We start from the raw sequence: 13141 nt of genomic DNA, 5'->3' as shown, positions 1-13141 counted from the left end.
CCTAACTTAAAGGAAAGTAAAGTGAATGGCTTGATGAAGAAAGCACATGACTTGCTGGATACATATTGTAATTGAGTCAAAATTCAGTCTGAATATGCTGCTAGAAAAACATAGTGAACAGTGACCGTCTGTAGGATAGCGTCAAATTCAATAATAGTGGCAAAATCAGTAGCAATGAGCTAATGTGAATTTATACTTGGATGATGGGCAGGTGAATTTATACTTGGATGATGGGCAGTCCAACACAGAAATAAAATATAGTAGATTCAACAATATAGATTAACAATTATACAATATATAGTGGGTTATTATGACGGTTATGATTATAGTTTTATGAGGAAAATAAATGTCCAGATAATGAAGATATGATTGAGATTGCCCCTCAAGACATTAAAATCATAGGATCATAAATCAAAACCATCCACTAAGTTCATGGGAATATGAGAGAGAAAATATTCCACTACTTTCTAAAAAATAGAGATGATAATTTTATCCTTTGTAACCTTTTATGCTTGTCTATAAATAGGTTGTAAAACCTTGGCTGTGTAATATGCAATTCTTTTGCATAGCACACACATACAAATTTGTGTATTTTCTTCTGTAGGGGCAGGAAAAATGATAGATATGTGAAGCCATTATGGGATAGTTTGTGAAACTAGTAGCTGGACTTCGGGCCTGTTTGTTTCTGCGTTTCAAAAGCGCTTTTAACAAAATTTGAAATTTTTTTATTTTTTTATTAACTTCAAATTAATATATTTTTAGTGTTTTCAAATCATTTTGATGTGCTGATGTCAAAAATGATTTTTAAAAAATAAAAAAACATCATTAGCATGCATTTTGGCACGAAAAGCTATTTGAAAAGCAACCGCAACCACACTGCCAAACAAACCCGAATGCCAAGAGTTATGGAGGTAATTCGACACATAATTATGTAGATCATCAAATTAAGTTGTCTCATTTGGTACTACATGTTTATATATGGAACAGTTGGAGAGTTAGGTGAATTTTATATGGATTCATTGGATTTTTCGAAGTGTTTTGTGTGGCATTGTTCATAGAAAAAAAGAAGGAATGAAAGTCTTGGATGCTTAAAAAAGTGTTTGTGAAAAATAGACTTGCGATTTGAGAAATTGGTATAAGGGATTGCTAAGGGAATAAGAACAACTTGTGTGTGACTTAGAGGAGTTGAATACAATTTCTAAAGAGGCATGACCGAATGTGTCAGTGTGTTACAACTTTTTGTGTGGCTAGATGAGATTGACGAGATTGGTCTTAATGCTTTAGTTTGGGATTCAAAATGTGTTTTAACTTTGTGGGAAACAAGTAAAACCAAAAAAAATAAAAAAAAACTTTAATCACAGCTTGGTTCAAAAACAGGTTGACAATGGGATTATCAATGTCCTTATCATCATAGAATCAATGGTTAGTGTTCTGGATGTGAATGTGGGCAAAAACAAGAGGATTTATATGTGAAACACAGATTTATGACAATAAGAAAATGTAACGCAGGGGTATCCTAAATCTATCTGATGAGGGTGTCGATTTCTATTAGTGGGGCAGGTTTGTAATGGAGTCAAAACTCAGTATAAATACACTAACAAAAACACTAATGAAAAGACAACGAGTAGTTACATTCCGTGAGATAATGTCAAATTCGGTAGCAGTGATGAAATCGACAACATTAACCTATGTGAACAGTGAGCTGATGTAAGTTTGGACTTAAACGATGAGCAGTTCAATATAGATAATAAACACGTCAGATTTAGCAGTATAGACTGACAATATTTATGCAATGGTATAGTGGGTTGTTACGACAATTACAATCATGACTTTATGGGGAAAATGAGTGTCCATATCATGGGGGCATGACCACTGAACATGCGGGCATGCCTAAAATGGTTCCTCAAGACATTACAATTATGAGATTATGAGTCAAAATCACTTACGAAGTTCATGAAAACATGAGGGGAAAAACATCTCATTAGTTCATATAAAATAGAGATGATAGTTTTATGTTTTGTAACTTTTTATACTTTTCTATAAATAAAAGTCTTGGTTGTGCAACGTACTATTCTTTTGCATAACATATATATACGAGTTTGTGTATTTTATTTGATATTGAGATTAATAAAGGTTAAGAATTTTTCTTGTATATGTCATGTACAAATTTGCTAGGTGTGAGAGATATTTGATTGTAGGCAAACATTGAGTACAAAAAATGAAGAAAGACCAAGTTTAATAGGGGCTGAACTGCCGTATAGAGCTCGAAAATTTCAATGAAAAAATGATCATGTGACCCAAACCCTCACAAAAGAGTGCAAGCTAGTGCCCAACAGAGCACAAACCAGAAATTCAGTAGTGCAAATCTGAGGTATCAGCTAAGCGCATGCGCCTTGTGTGCTGGTCATGATCAAACCACAACTTTTTAGCAACAAGGCAAGTGGTTATAATTTCACCACAGTATGGAGGATGTGTACATTTACTATAGTTTATACGCGGTCCAAAAATATTAAAACTTTAGCAGGCTTTAACTCTACTGATTAAATAGTACATTTGTCCCTCTAGTTGTAAAATAAATTAATTAGTTCTCTCTTAAAAAAGAATATATTTTTATAATGTTTTTAATCAATGTTACCATACTTAATCTAATATTACTTTATTTTAAGAATATCTTCTTTTTCCGTTAATCTTTTCATAATATCTATTTTTTAAAACAAAAAATAAATTAACATAAAATATATGAGAATGATTAAATAATTACTTTTTTAATTAAAGAGAAACTAATTACCGCATTTTAAACCCGAATTGGTATGTACCCAAGAAAACTCGAATTGGTACGTACCAGCAGCAGCAACTTGCGATAATCCATGAGAATGGTCGTTATCATAATTAAGCATAACTTATGGATTGTTTTGGCACCTACGATAGGGTTACCCCTGAAACAGCTTGAAAAAAGGAATTTAGATTGACTTGAAAAATCAACGTACATAAATTTCATTATTTAAAAAAAAAATTAATTATGAAAAAAAATTATAATATTTTCTTCAAAATTATTTTTATAAACTAAGAAAATGTTGTCCTAGGAATTATTATGAAAATGTTCTACTAGGAATTATTATGGCTGGCAGCCAATATAAAAGCTAGAAGAATGACTACCAATAGAATGTTGTCCTGATGTGCAGGATCTTAATATCTTCAAAAAAAATAAAAAAACTATTTTCTTGTAAGAAATAACATCATTTTACAGAAATTTTAACCTTTTTTTAAGTGGTTAATTGAAATATTAAAATATTTTAGTGCTCAATTTGATATAAAAAAAAGAGGGTTAAATTTAAAATTAATAATATTCAAATAGTTTGATGACATATTAATTACCACAGTATCTTTATAAACTGTAATCTTCAAAATTATTTTTAAAAATTAGCACACAGTATCAAATACATATTTATTTAATTAAAACTTGAAGAAGATTAAAGTATGCATGTTGCTATACATATTTTTATAAAAATATATTTAAATTTTTTTTTCTATATTTCTTAATGTACTTAATATCAACATGATCATTTAAAAACATTTAAGAATACATTAGATTAATAATTTTATAATTTAAACATGCTAATTGTAAATATATATATATTATCAAATACCTCTCATAAAAAGAAATATTATCTAAAACCGTCTAATCGAGAGAATTGAAGGAATATTAAGGGAGGGACTAGCTCGTTCAGGTAGCACATGGGTTCCCCTCTTTCCCTTCCTTTTGTCTTTATCTATCTTTCTAGAAATATAAATTAAAAAAGAAAAAGAAAGAAAGAGAGAGAGAGAGAAGGAGACAAACAAATATTAAGCTTAATTAATGTTTACTACTAAATAAATTAATTAAAGACTAATTAAAAGATGCCGAATTCGAAGCAATCTTGCATTTACCAAATATATATATATACATGTTAATCTCCTAGCTAGGGTAGATTACAAGAGCAAGAAGTGGTGGCCTAGCTAATTGATAAAATCAAGGGATATTCACACCATTTAATTACTAATTTTGAAGATTTTAATTATTAGTAACTTTAAGTATGGATTATAATTAAATTCTAGTAATGCATAAATTACTTAATTAACTGGGATTTGGAAGTAATTAAAGGAACTGCACGAAAGCATTATCTCCTTAGTTATTATAAGTAGAATATACACTTTATTGGATCAATATTGCTCGTAAGAAAATAAAAATAAAAACAAACTCTCATACCTTAGCTTTTGGAAGGATGAAAGACTATGATAACAATAAAACAAGATCACACACAAAGATCGAAGACCGCAACAAATAAATTTATGTAGTTTTTTTTCCCCACTAAACATAATTCAATCTATAGTAACACCACCCACTGTAATTCAACAGAGACCTCACTCTCTTTACTTGACCATATAGATTAAAATCATGGCACATACTGCTCTTCCTGACTCTCTTCGAAATCATCCTGGTTATCGTACTTTTGCATGGAGTTATTGTTGTACTCGTACTTGGAGTTCTCGTTGTTGTTGTAATAACCTCTGGTATTGTAGTTGTTGTTGTTGTTGTAATAACCTCTGGTATTGTAGTTGTTTCTTGAGTTCTGCTGGTACTGGTTTGGGTAGTAGTTACTGTTCTCATTATTGACGTCATAGTAGTACTTTCCATGTTCCAAGTACCTTGTGTCACTCATGCCTTGCTTCTCATCATTGTTGTAGCTATTGGCACCGTTGTAGTACTTGTTGTTGTTGCTATTGGCACCGTTGTAGTACTTGTTGCTGTTCTGGTTCCCCATGTTGGTGTATTCACTTTCTTGAAGGCTTGTTTCACCAAAGTTTTGTTGCTGCTCCTCATAAGCATTGTTGTTGTAGTGGTTATTGGTGGTGGTGGTGGTGGTGGAGTCAGTTGGATAATTGGTGTAGGTTTCTTGGGTTTGGGTCTGGGTTTTGTATGGCTGGTAGGTGGCTGTGGTGTACGGTGCATTTGCTAGTTTAGTAGTGGTGGGGAACTGGGAGGACTCTTGACCATATAGACCATAGCCATTTTGGGTGTCTGGGATAAAGGCTGGATCCAGTTCTTGCTTGTTAAAGCTTTCTTCTTCTTTGCTGGGGAGTGTTTTATCTTGAACATTATTGTTGTTGATGGTGGTAGTGGAGGGAGAAGCGGTGGTGGCACCGACTTTGCTAAAGAACTGGCTCTCTCTAGCATGAATTTGCTTAGAGAAAATGGTTAAGAAAAAGAGAAAGGAAATGAGTCTTGGAGAGGGAGCCATGGCTAAAGACGGGATAGTGCTGCTGTGTATCACTAGCCTATAGTGGAGCTGGGAGGGTTTGTGAAGGTGCGATCTTTATATAGAAAGCCTTTCAATCACTCTCTCCGATTTTTTTTCCACAGCATTTTCAACTCTTTTAGGTGCAAATGGAGGGAATTGGTGATGACTGTGGTCCCTGCATGGGAAGAAACTTTCACAAAAGAACCCCTTTTCTTTTTCTTTATTTTTATTTGATTTATGTATATCTCTTGTTAATCGTGCTTAATTTTCTTTTTGTGATGTATTTCTTTAGTGTTTGATTTTTCTTCTTTCATAATTAGTGAATGCCATCGTGGAAGAGCACCAAAACTATGAGTTTTAATTTCATTTCCCTAAACATCAGCCGATCACTATACAAACAATAACCAATACTTCTTCATGCTAACTCTCCATAAATCAATCTTATCTTCTAAGCAAACCAAGCTAGATTGAGGATTATGACACAAGATTATACTGAGGTAATTAATGATGGGCTCTAAGTTACAAGGAATCCAGGGTTTATCTCAAGGAAATTTCTTCTTTGACGGAGAGAAGGGGTCACTGGCAGCAGATTATTCAAGCAGTAAAAATGTGAAATCAATAAAGCGGCCTTCTTTATTAAAGATCATGTCCTTTCTTTAATATGTGAGGGGCGATTTCGCTATTTCAAAGATGAAAGAAGGATATGATAATATGCTAAGCTATGGCCGGGCAATTATGCCGTAGATTGTGGTGGGTGGGGCAAAGCAAATAATGCCATTTAGTGCAGACAGCATGTGCCCTCTTCCCTTTGTTTAATTTGATCATACACGCACCAAACCCTTTTACTATACGGATTGACACCACCATTCATGTTTCTTTTTTTTAGCATGCGCTCTTCCAAGAGCAGCTTTATTAAAGAAGTTTGCTGTCTATCTATCTATATATATGGGATAGGAAAAGGGTTTTATGTATTTATGCTTAAAATTAATGTGTAAGATTTTCTTTAATCGAACACAAAATCACGAAGGCCAGTTAGAATTTATCGCTTGTTAGGTGGATACTTTTGAAATACTCATCCGTTGGATTGATAGATTTTACTATCCACATTGAAGATCACATGCAAGATGAGGGTGTTATTTATGACTAAACAACTTCCTAATTAGTAATCAACTAACAATTCAATTAGAGAGAGCCCTCCTACTGTGGGGGTTGAGGCAGGGTCAGGATGGTAGAATTTGGGACTTGTATTTGCTGCTACACGCAATCATTTATACATAAAATTGTTACCAACCAGGGCAACTTTTCTGACTAAATTTACTAATGGGAAGGCTTGTTTTATATCTATGTCTACCGGCTAATCCTACTTGGTAGTTGTTTCTGTAATTGCGACACAGATTTTTGGTGAGATAGGGTCCAAGTTTGTTTATTACACATAACGAACATAACCAAACAGGATTGCTATTATTAATGAATGTTTATGTCTCTCTGGTGTAGCTCTGATGAGTGCTCTGTTTTTCTTCTAACAAAAAACAATGTTTCATGTCCTGGAGATGATGTACACCATTTTTTGTAACTATTAGACTCTCGTATATTTTATGTCTTCGTGTCTCTAATTCATGGAATCCAGAATTTAATTGTAAACATAACTCAAGGAAAAGGGAAAACGATAGGAAAGCCACCTTGTCCCTTCAAAGCTTATAATATGAATAGCAACAGTTTAAAGGGACAAAAAGGTAAAGGCAAAGAAATTTCCATTGTTCGTGCATTTGTCAAGTAGCTGCTGAGTGTTTTCCCTTCCTAAAGGGGAGGAGGAGAAAGGAAAATACAAGTTTCATTCACCACAAGTACTGGTATCCATCCATATCATAACAATATGTAGATGACCTGCCCCCCAATTCTCACTTGTCAACGTTGGTGGTTTGACCACTCAATTAAAGGAAAAAAGAGTTCTGGTTTTTGCCTTCTCTTCTTTTTCTTTTTTTAAGTGTTTTTTCTTCCTTGATTAGCGGAGAGAGAGGGAGGGAGCTTGTCAAAGTGGGTGCTGGCAAAAGAGAAGGATTCCACAGTATATTATTTTCCTTTGATTTTTAACTATTGCCAATCCATTCCACTCTGAAGCACATTTGAATCTCAAATTTTGCGCTAAATTGAGAGTTGACAGGTATTATAATTATAAAAAAATCTATAATACTATAATAGATCCAACAATAAACTCATCCCATTAGACTTAGGGTACCGTTTACTGTGTGACCTAGCTTCAAGCAATCTAAGAAAAAAACACATTGTAGCCTCTTTGGGCCTTCATAATTGTCCAATTTGTTTGCCTTTTGTGGGTACAGTTTAGTGGTCTCAGTATTTCTTGCTCACATTCGAATATTCGATGCTTCTCCATCATCTTTTAGTGGATGGAATCGATGGATACCACAACTTCTTGTCCTTCCATTTGCCAGGGCATTCCAACTTATACGATACGTATGCAGGTCACAAATAGGAGAAACAATCGGAATTCAATTAACAAAAGTCAAAATGATAACAAATTCAAAATTAATGCCGAAATTAGTGAAAGATGGCTTGCACATGCGTGCTACAATCCCGCAAGACATTTCTCAAGAATCAAGATCAGGAAATGGGTTCCACAGCATAAGTGAAAACAGTAAAAGATTGGGAACTAAAATAGGAATGAAAGGGTTAACGTTACTAACAAGTTTTTTCCTTCTAAGCCTCTTTCTAACATACTCTCTTCTTTGTTCATCGCCCCACTGTGCTTCCTCTAATCCCTTTGCAAGAATTAATGGTGGAGGCTGTTGGTATGGGCACTTGGACCTCCACGAAGTTTCAGGACATCCTAATCTGGAGGCTCTTTTGAGAAAGAGAGAGAATCCCCACCTTAGAAGGAGAGAAGGGAAAGTCTTGGGGTCTTTGGTGCAGAGGATGGGTGGATAGTCCCATTTGAGATAGCATGGGATTTGTGTAGAGATGAAGAACTGAGAGTAGAGAGGTGGTGTGGTTGTGGGGCTGGTTAGAAGATGGGTTAGGGCTTGAAGTCTCTGCTCCCATGTCGTGTCTTCCATTGCTTCATTGACCACACTCTTGAGGATGAGGCTGAGATTTGGATAAGAAGTGCCAAGGGAACAAATGCTTGACACTATTTACCATGGAGGTAGGCCCGCCAAACGCTATGCATAATGGCCTTTTGGTAAGAATTTCGCAGTGCGGCGTGGTGTGTTTCATGTTATTGCCAATAACTTATTGGAGCACAAACGCTGCCTTTTGCACAACGATAAAGCAGATGCCTAATATAAAGAGTGCCATTACTCCTGAAATAACTTGGATTGAAAATAAAGCAAATAAACTGGAAGGTTGACATTTCAAGTGATGAAGAACATCACGTCTGACATATAAAGAACATTTGGATTTAGGAAAGGAGGTAATCAAAAGGCATATTTTAATCAACACAGTATGCAATGAAGCAAATTAGCCTTTGTTATGATTCCTGTACATTAAGCTATCTACCAACGCAAATGCAACTTAGTGCGAGGAGCGACAATGGACATCGTAACACACGGTTTGGCCATGAAGTGCCAAATCATTCCCATCCTTGAATTCCTTTATCCAACGGACCAGTTTACATTCATATTTATATAAAATCAGTGAGAATTCTGCTGTCCAGTGTACAATGACAAAATTTTGGGAGTTTAATCACAAGAACCCAGAAAAACGGGGGAAAGGATCATAAAGGAAGCATGTTTAGGCTATCATGCAACGAGTATGAAGCAACAACTCCATCTCCCATGTTGCCACTAAATACAGATGACATGGTACAGCAATATTGATTCGGGCTTGAGAATCAGTAGTGAATCTGGAAACAAAACTCCAGCATGATCCAAGAAGAAGATGAAACAACAGCACTGGCACAGAGCAAACTGTTTCTCTCTTGCTTACTACAAATAGTAAGAAAAGAACAGGATAAATGATGCTCAGTGAGTGTCCTTGGCTTCCTGTTAATAGAATAGGCTGTGAAACTTCTCTCTTGAGTAAACTTCTCTCGACTAGCACAGCTGTGATGAGAGCAATATCCAAGCACTCAATACAGGGAAGATGATTAAGGCAGAAGCCTGTGATTTCATAAATTTCATAGAAATGTTTGATTCCGTTAGAAAGAGCTAAATAATTGATGCAGAGTCGTATACTGCTGTTTTTATTAAATATAAAAGAGACTTTGGGAACTGGTTAGGCACTCATACCACGAAAAATACTATTTCCTGGTTAGCAAGACAGGCTGTGAACTCATGTCTTTCCATTTCCTGTTTGACGAAAACTTGCAACTACAAATAGTGAAATGACAAGGGTTAATTTTTCATCACAATCACAATGGTATTGTGGCCAATGTGCAGATGATGCAACAGTTACCATATTCTACTTAAGCTCAAAGAAAGAAACCCCAAATAAACAGATAGATCATATCAACAGATGTTGAGTAGTAAAGTTCTTAACATTCATGATTCAGTAAACTGAGAGCTTGTATAAAGAGAACTGCAATCTATCACAAGTCACGACCTTATTCTCAATCATTTTGTGGTTGAGAGAACCAGTATCTAATGGCTGAATTGTTTTGTGTCAAATTCAATTTGATCAGCTCTCTAACTTGTCATTAACAACAAATTTTGACCCACGAAAAACTTTAAACTGTACAGCATCTAGCAAAAGAATGACCGACGAGAGATTCATTACAGAGAAAACAGGGGGGGGGGGGGGAAGAAAGCACGTAGGTTAGTACAAACCTCATGGTGGGACTCTTTTACTGTTGAATAGAATCTTTTTAGCCAGGAGAAGGTTTGAGATACGTAAGCTCTCAAGGCAGACTCTTCACTGAAATGTGAACTCAACAGCCCATGAGCATTTGGAAGATATTCACCAGAAAGGTAACTGAAAAACTGTAAATCACCACAAAGGAATAAATTTGGTCAAAGCCCACATCTGTGATAATATATCGGGCAAAAGAGACATATTAGTCTTTAAGTAAGCATTGCCATTGTTCATAATGTGGGAATTATTAAAACTTCATTTTTTTTATAAACACCTATCAACATATATAAAGATCAAGACAGAGCAGAAATATCTTGACGTTACCTTTAAAAAAGTCCATCTTGGAGGCCTTGCTTGTCTTTGAGCCTTCAATCTTATCTGTTAAAAGGGAATGGGAACATTATAATAGACTAATTCAGCCATCAAGGCGTAGCAAAAAACAATGTTTAATTTTAGAAATCCTTAGAGCAGTTGGTTCAAATTGTATTGTGAGAAAATACTTCTTTAAGTTGAAGAGCCTGCTCAAACTGTTGAATTTGGATCCACCGTTCTGATACTATGTCTTCCATCTGTAAGGAACAAAAACAAATAAACCAACAACTAATTTTTATACTTAACAAAAGTTGGATGCTTGCATATGATGAGATTACAACTATGCTATATTGGAAAAGGAGAGGGGGAGTTTAATACTTTGCTAAACATAATCATAATAATAAGAGAAATATGTTTTCCAAAAGAAAAGACTAGTTATTAAATTCAAATCCCGCCCCCCCCCCCCCAAAAAAAAAAAAAAAATTAAAAATGATTCCACTCTATTTTCCAGCACAGACAATTTCCCCTAACCTCTCAAACTGCAGATTTCAAAGTACCAAGCAAATGACAAGTGACTAAAAAACAAAGCCATATTCTGCATATATGCTTCTGAAGGCTCGCTCTACAAACTACTTTAGTTCCTTGATATCCCTTTCACTTCCACGGAATATTGCCTCATTAGATTTCCAACAACACAATCTTCACCATGAATAACACAATAAACTTGCAAATAAGAAGATTGAACAAAACACAAGATAACACAGCTCCTCTTCTTTTCCCCGGCTGTTTATTCAAGGAAACATAAAAAATGTTTTATGCAGACAATATCTAAAATTAGTTCTCAAATCTCCAAATGCCCGACAATAACATCCACAACCACTCGAATAAATAAATAAAAGCAAACTAGTTAAGAGGATTGACCTTCTGAACTTGCGAAGTTACCATTTGCAATCTATCTTCAGCTTCCCGGGCTTTCGATTCTAAAACATGAATATCAAAATTGTTCTTTCTCAAAGTAGCCCACAAAACCCTAACCTGTCATTCAAGACATCATCAACAACCTACTACTATTCACATAACCAGTTAATAATTATATTAATCACCTCTTCTTCTAGGTCTTTAATCTTGTCATCAGCAACCTACAAATAAAAAAGAAACATTCATTAGATTAGCAGGTTGAATCCCAAATGAACTAACTACGTGATAATGTAATTCAAGAAACCAACCAGCCAACCTTTAAATGTGAGAAAACAGATTGCAGATGGTTTAATTTGTGGTCTAGTTCTCCAATTAGATTCTCACATCTCTCCAAATAACGGTCTCTGTCGTTTATATTTTGAGTGATTTCCTCAAGACGAGATTCTGCATTTACATTGATTAATTAGGCAATCAACCAATCAAAATTCTGAAACTAAACCTCTTGGTTTGGTTTGGTTACCTGATTGAGTGATTCTGAGCTTGGCCTCGTAGAGCTGGTTTTGGTGATCTTGAGATGAGAGACCCAGCACAGCTGACAAAATGGCTGGAAATACAAAGGGTAGTAGATAATAATAATAACAAACAGCTTCCATTTTTGCGTCTCCAGCCCCCCCTCCTCTTCTGCTTTTACCGTGTCATCTACACCACGCTACATGTCCCGTCTATTTTGGAACTAGAAAGGAAGAGAGACGAGATTCGCATTATTTTGTTTTTGCTTTTTAGTCAACGTGTGTTTGGTATCTTATTTTTAAGATTGTTTTTTAATTAAAAATATATTAAAATAATATATTTTTTTTAATTTTTGATATGTTTATATTAAAATCATTGAAAAAATTAAATTTTAAATAAAAAAATTAAAAAATATTTTTAAAAACATGATAGACCGCCAAAACAAATACATTATGTAGATGATTTTGCTGCAAATTTTTTTGACATAAAAAGATTAGAAAAAATTGTGAATTAAATTATAGATCCAATGGGATCTAATAAAATGACTTTATCTAATTATATGATATGAAAAAACATAAAGAGAGTAAGTATATTGAAATAAAAAATAATAAATAATAATTATGACCCATATAAAAAGAGCATTTTCCAAAAGAAAAGAAAATATTAAAACTTAATTCTTATACAACCCAATATTAAATGATAAAATTAAAAATAAAATAAAAAATAAAAAAAATAATCTAGATCAATCAAAGTTAGCATGCAAAACTTGTGACTTAGTTTTGAGGCCATAATAATACCATAGAAAGAAAATCAAAAGAATTACGATGCTAAATTTCCAACAATTCAAATATAGAAAGATAAGATAAAAAAACTCAATTAACAAAAAGGATAAGAAAAACCAAAAACCCTGCAAGCCAGATCATGCGAACAAAATAGCCTAATCGAACGTAAAACAAGAAAATCATGAAACTCAATTCTTAAACTAACCCAATATTAAGGAACAAAACCAAAAATATATTCAATCCGAAAAAAATCCGAAAAGATTTGAGTCATTTGAACTAACTCACCAAACTTATGATTTAAATTATAAAATCAAGATAACCCTTTAAAAAGGAAAGTGAAGAAAATCACGAAACTTAATTTCCAACAAACTCAAAGTTAAAGGATGAATTAAAAAAAATCTAAAGTAACCCGATATCAACCTTATAGACACATGTTTTAAAAAAAGATCTATTTTTTTGCATGTCATTCTATCAATTTTCTTTAAGAAACTAGAGTTGTCTATATACACTCAAGAATATATGCATTGAAGCTAG

The 13141-nt window shown here is 34.0% G+C and overlaps 3 protein-coding genes across 3 annotated transcripts; all 3 read right to left on the bottom strand.

Moving 5' to 3' along the window:
- Positions 1–4135: 4135 nt before the first annotated feature.
- On the bottom strand, positions 4136–5344 carry LOC133699790 (protein E6-like). Its single transcript, XM_062123252.1, has one exon. The coding sequence runs from the start codon at positions 5277–5279 to the stop codon at positions 4434–4436; it is 846 nt and encodes a 281-aa protein (XP_061979236.1). The 5' UTR covers positions 5280–5344; the 3' UTR covers positions 4136–4433.
- Positions 5345–7767: 2423 nt separating this feature from the next.
- Positions 7768–8503, bottom strand: LOC133700250 (uncharacterized). Its single transcript, XM_062123801.1, has one exon. The coding sequence runs from the start codon at positions 8348–8350 to the stop codon at positions 7886–7888; it is 465 nt and encodes a 154-aa protein (XP_061979785.1). The 5' UTR covers positions 8351–8503; the 3' UTR covers positions 7768–7885.
- A 383-nt stretch (positions 8504–8886) lies between these two features.
- LOC133700249 (uncharacterized) lies at positions 8887–12081 on the bottom strand. Its single transcript, XM_062123800.1, has 9 exons — positions 11836–12081; positions 11632–11759; positions 11501–11536; positions 11319–11432; positions 10586–10654; positions 10410–10463; positions 10061–10213; positions 9524–9604; positions 8887–9394 (listed from the first exon to the last, which is right to left on the bottom strand). Exons 1-9 carry the CDS (start codon positions 11966–11968, stop codon positions 9329–9331), a joined length of 834 nt encoding a protein of 277 aa, XP_061979784.1. The 5' UTR covers positions 11969–12081; the 3' UTR covers positions 8887–9328.
- Positions 12082–13141: the final 1060 nt, after the last annotated feature.

This window comes from Populus nigra, chromosome 7, assembly GCF_951802175.1.
Source record: "Populus nigra chromosome 7, ddPopNigr1.1, whole genome shotgun sequence".
Lineage (NCBI taxonomy): Eukaryota > Viridiplantae > Streptophyta > Magnoliopsida > Malpighiales > Salicaceae > Populus > Populus nigra.
Note: the sequence above shows the minus strand (reverse complement) of the source record. Positions and strands in the feature narration are given on the sequence as shown.

Bases quoted from the DNA above. Each gene is read 5' to 3' on its own strand.
- LOC133699790 (XM_062123252.1), bottom strand. From the start codon at position 5,279: ATGGCTCCCTCTCCAAGACTCATTTCCTTTCTCTTTTTCTTAACCATT.
- LOC133700250 (XM_062123801.1), bottom strand. From the start codon at position 8,350: ATGGAAGACACGACATGGGAGCAGAGACTTCAAGCCCTAACCCATCTT.
- LOC133700249 (XM_062123800.1), bottom strand. From the start codon at position 11,968: ATGGAAGCTGTTTGTTATTATTATTATCTACTACCCTTTGTATTTCCA. The intron at 11,537-11,631 runs GTTGGCTGGTTG...TTTTATTTGTAG, and splicing joins CTGTTTTCTCACATTTAAAG to GTTGCTGATGACAAGATTAA. The intron at 11,433-11,500 runs GTGATTAATATA...CTTGAATGACAG, and splicing joins TTAAAGACCTAGAAGAAGAG to GTTAGGGTTTTGTGGGCTAC.